This window comes from Myotis davidii, unplaced genomic scaffold (assembly GCF_000327345.1).
Source record: "Myotis davidii unplaced genomic scaffold, ASM32734v1 scaffold609, whole genome shotgun sequence".
In the NCBI taxonomy this organism is placed as follows: Eukaryota; Metazoa; Chordata; class Mammalia; order Chiroptera; family Vespertilionidae; genus Myotis; species Myotis davidii.
The window spans coordinates 2,543,519-2,547,165 of NW_006300164.1; the positions used below are offsets into that span (position 1 = coordinate 2,543,519).

The 3,647-nt window shown below is 68.7% G+C and overlaps 1 protein-coding gene across 1 annotated transcript in view; it reads right to left on the reverse strand.

Moving 5' to 3' along the window:
* RXRA (retinoid X receptor alpha) overlaps positions 1-3,647 on the reverse strand; it is a 128,236-nt gene that overhangs the window by 43,234 nt on the left and 81,355 nt on the right. Inside the window, exons 3-4 of the mRNA XM_015572368.1 lie at positions 677-827; positions 3-275 (exon numbers count right to left, since the gene is read on the reverse strand). Coding sequence (XP_015427854.1) covers positions 3-275; positions 677-827 — 424 coding nt within the window. The remainder of the gene's footprint in view (positions 1-2; positions 276-676; positions 828-3,647) is intronic.

Consider the following 3,647-nt stretch of genomic DNA (forward strand, 5'->3'; position numbering starts at 1 on the left):
ACAAGAGGTATGCAAGCAGCCACCCGCCACGAGAGTGCGGCGAAGCTTCCGGTGCAGGGCTGGGGGCGGCTCAGGAAGGAGGGCCCGGCGCCTACCTTCCCGCTTCATGCCCATCGCCAGGCACTTCTGGTAGCGGCAGTACTGGCAGCGGTTCCGCTGCCGCTTGTCGATCAGGCAGTCCTTGTTGTCCCGGCAGGTGTAGGTCAGGTCCTTGCGCACCGTCCGCTTGAAGAAGCCTTTGCAGCCCTCGCAGCTGTACACGCCGTAGTGCTTGCCTGCGGGCGGGCGGCCGTGAGCGCCTGCACCCCCTGCACCCCCGGGCCCTGGCCCCACCTGGCCTCCGGGCTCCAGCGCTGGGGTGAGGCCCAGGCCCGCGGGGGCTGGCCCTGTCCGTGTCCTCCCCAGGGGCTACTGGGGTGCAGAGGTGAATGCGAGGGGTCCTCTGCCCCAGCTCAGCCCAGAGAGGCACAGCCCGCACTGCCGCCTCCTGTGCCAGCGTCACCACCACCAGCTGCCTCCTCTCCGGGGCCTCCGGACCACCCAGGCCACCATGGGCGCCCCACTTATGGTCTCCCCGATGTGAAAACCCGAGAAGGTCCAGAGCCCGGGCACCCCTCACTGCTGGCCGACCCTGCCCCGCCCCCACCCGAGGGCCCTGTGCCCGCTGCCCCCCTACCTGAGGAGCGGTCCCCGCAGATGGCACAGATGTGCTTGGTGAAGGACGCCATGTTCCCTGAGGGGTGGGCCGGGACCTTGAGGACGCCATTGAGGCCCAGCGGGGGCTTGATGTCCTCCGTGCTGCTGACGGGGTTCATGGGCGAGCTGAGCTGAGGAGGGAACACGGGCTCAGCCTGGCCACAGCCCCCCGCAGCCCTGCAGCCAGGGAAGCGCTGCCACACCCCACTTTACAAAGAGAAACTGAGGCTCAGAGGGGGCTCTGCCCACCCCAGGCCACAGCCGGGGAACAGCAGGGCTGAGCCCACGGAGCACCAGCTGCGTGCCGACCCCCCACTTGCTGGCTTCAGAAGGGGACCCGCACAGCCCCTGCCCCTCGCCCGCCCAAGAACCGCCTCCCTTACTGGGCACTCCCTCGGCAGGACAGTGTGAGCCCCATGACCCCGGTGAGCCAGGCGCTTGGGGGATCCCCAGCACACAGAGGGGCACTGAGGCCTGGTCACAGCGAGGAGGGGGGAGAGCTGGGGTCCACCCCGAGGCCACATGCCCGGGGTCTCCGATCGCGTGTCTGGGGGAGAGGGGGACAGAGACACCCCTCGGGCAGCCACTGCGAGGGACACCCTGCCCTCCTCACAGCCCTGCGCCCTGCACGGCAGCCCGCCGCCGCCAGAGGAAGCGTGGGAAACTCACCGTCACCCTGGCAACAGCTGCCGGGGCGGCAATGACACAGCAGTTTTGGTTCCGCTGCGTCTGCCCGGCTCTCCTGTCAGCACCAAGGGCCCGCGGTGCTGCCCACTGCACCCCCCAAGCCAGCCCGCCTCCCAGGCGCCAGGACCCCGGCCAGGCAGCGCCCCAGCACCCCACTTCTGCAAACCCCTGACAAAGGCGGAAATCGGGGGTGGGCGGCAGCAGCTGCTGCCCCCTGGTAGCCCTGGGCGCCTCCCCACACAGGAACCTCATCCTCTTCCTTCCCGTGACCCCCAACTCCCACCCCCCTTTCTCACGGGACCGGAGAGCGCAGTGCTCACGGCACACACACGGGAACCGCCCCCACGGCGTTCCACGGGCCTCCACCCAGTCCCTCCTCGGCCAGGCAGGCCAGGTGCTCTATGCGGACGGTCACCGCCCCCACGGGGTGCGGGGGGGCTGCAGGGAGCCAGAGCCAGCCCACGGGGTGAGCATCCGGGGCCCCCACCGCAGAGCAGGGCGGCCTGCGCTGTCTGCAGGGGGCAGGGTGCGTCCCAGATGAGAGGGGACAAGGAGGGGCACGCACAGCTGCGAGAAGGCGCCGACTGCGTGCCCAGGGCTGCTGCACCCCGGGCTCTGCAGGCTGGTCTCGGGCAGACGGCGTGGGAAGCCCAGGGAAATGCCCTGCCCCCAGGCATGACCCCGCTCGCTGCAGAAGGCCCCCCAGTGACCCACCCGGGCACCCGCACAGCTGGCCGCCAGGTGCCAGGGACAGGACCTAGCTTATCCTCCAACCCTGCCGCCTCCGCGGTGCCTTGGGGGAGGTCATCCCTCCAAGCCCGAGGTTCCCCACGTGCCACGGGCGGGAGCAGCACCCGGCTAAGGCACGACAGGCACAGCTGCACCCCACACCTCTCCCCAAGGAGAGCCCGCCGCCCGGCCTGGGGCCAGGGAGGGGCTGCCCGACCAAACATTTGGAAGTGGGGGGACGGCACCAGCGGCCAAGGGCAGGTCCCGAGGAGCCAACTGGGAGCCACTGAGGATGTGAGGGGGCCCCTCCCGGCTGCAGCCCTCCCCAAGGGGGGACCGGCCACCATGCCCGCGGCTCGGTCAGCCTGGCATCCCGGGGACAAGAATGACCATTTCCCCCTCCTGTGGTTGCCCAAACCATGCTGGGTGGGAAGGGGGCACCTGTCCTGTCTCCCGGCCACCCACGTGCAGGTCCTTGAACTGGGGCCTGCCCTAGGTAAACTGAGGCAGCGCTGGAGGAAGGCTGGCCAGGCCCCACCAGGCAGGACAGACGGAGAGGTTGGTCTCGGTCAGTGCCGTGGCACACTGACTCCCAGGCTGTGGCGCACACCCTGCCCTCCCGGGCTCCGCGTCCCCTGGGCACAGAGTTGGCCGGAGCTGGGGAGCCCTCGGAGACCCTGCCCGCGTGGGAGAGGAGCTGGGCTGGAGCCCCTCTGCCGGCCCCAGGGAGGGAGGGCGAGAGAGGAACACCGATGTGAGAGAGACATCAATCCAGTGCCTCCCATGGGCGCCCTGACTGGGATCGGACCTGCCACCCAAGCGTGTGCCCACCCAGGCATCAAACCGGCAACCCTGAGGGGCTCAGGATGGCATCCAACTGAGCCACAGGGGCTGGGCCACCCACTCTGCCCGCGCGCTTCCCTCTCCCCCCCACCCCATGTATGTATACACATCTACGTACATGTGTTTTTTAATTGGTTTCAGAGAGGAAGGAAGAGGGATAGAAACATCAACGATGAGAGAGAATCATGGATCAGCTGCCTCCTGTGCACCCCCTACTGGAGATGGAGCCTGCAACCCAGGCCTGTGCCCTGACCGGGAATCGAACTGTGACCTCTGGTTCATAGGTCGACACTCAACCACTGAGCCGCACTGGCCGGACCCCACTCAGCTTTTTATCTCAACTGCCAGGCGGTCCGGCACGGCCACAGGCAGGCCCTCAGCCAGCGGTCCTTCCCCTTCCCAGGCCTCGGGCTGGTCATGGCTCCCAGAAGAGAGCAGGCAGCCCGGGGCCTCGCTCTGCCCCCCAACTCCCCCCACTGGGCCCCGAAGCCCCTACCTCCACGCCACCCGTCTCCTACGGGACCCAGAGCCCGAAGCCTCCTCAGTGTGGCCGGGTGCGGTCCCCGTTTCCCCTTTCATATCCTTGGCCTTTATTTCAGTTCCCGCCGGAGCCGATGGGACTTACTCAGACAACCGCTGCCGGGCCAACGCCCCGGGGCCCTGCTCATCCCTCCCGGCCTCTCCCCTACACC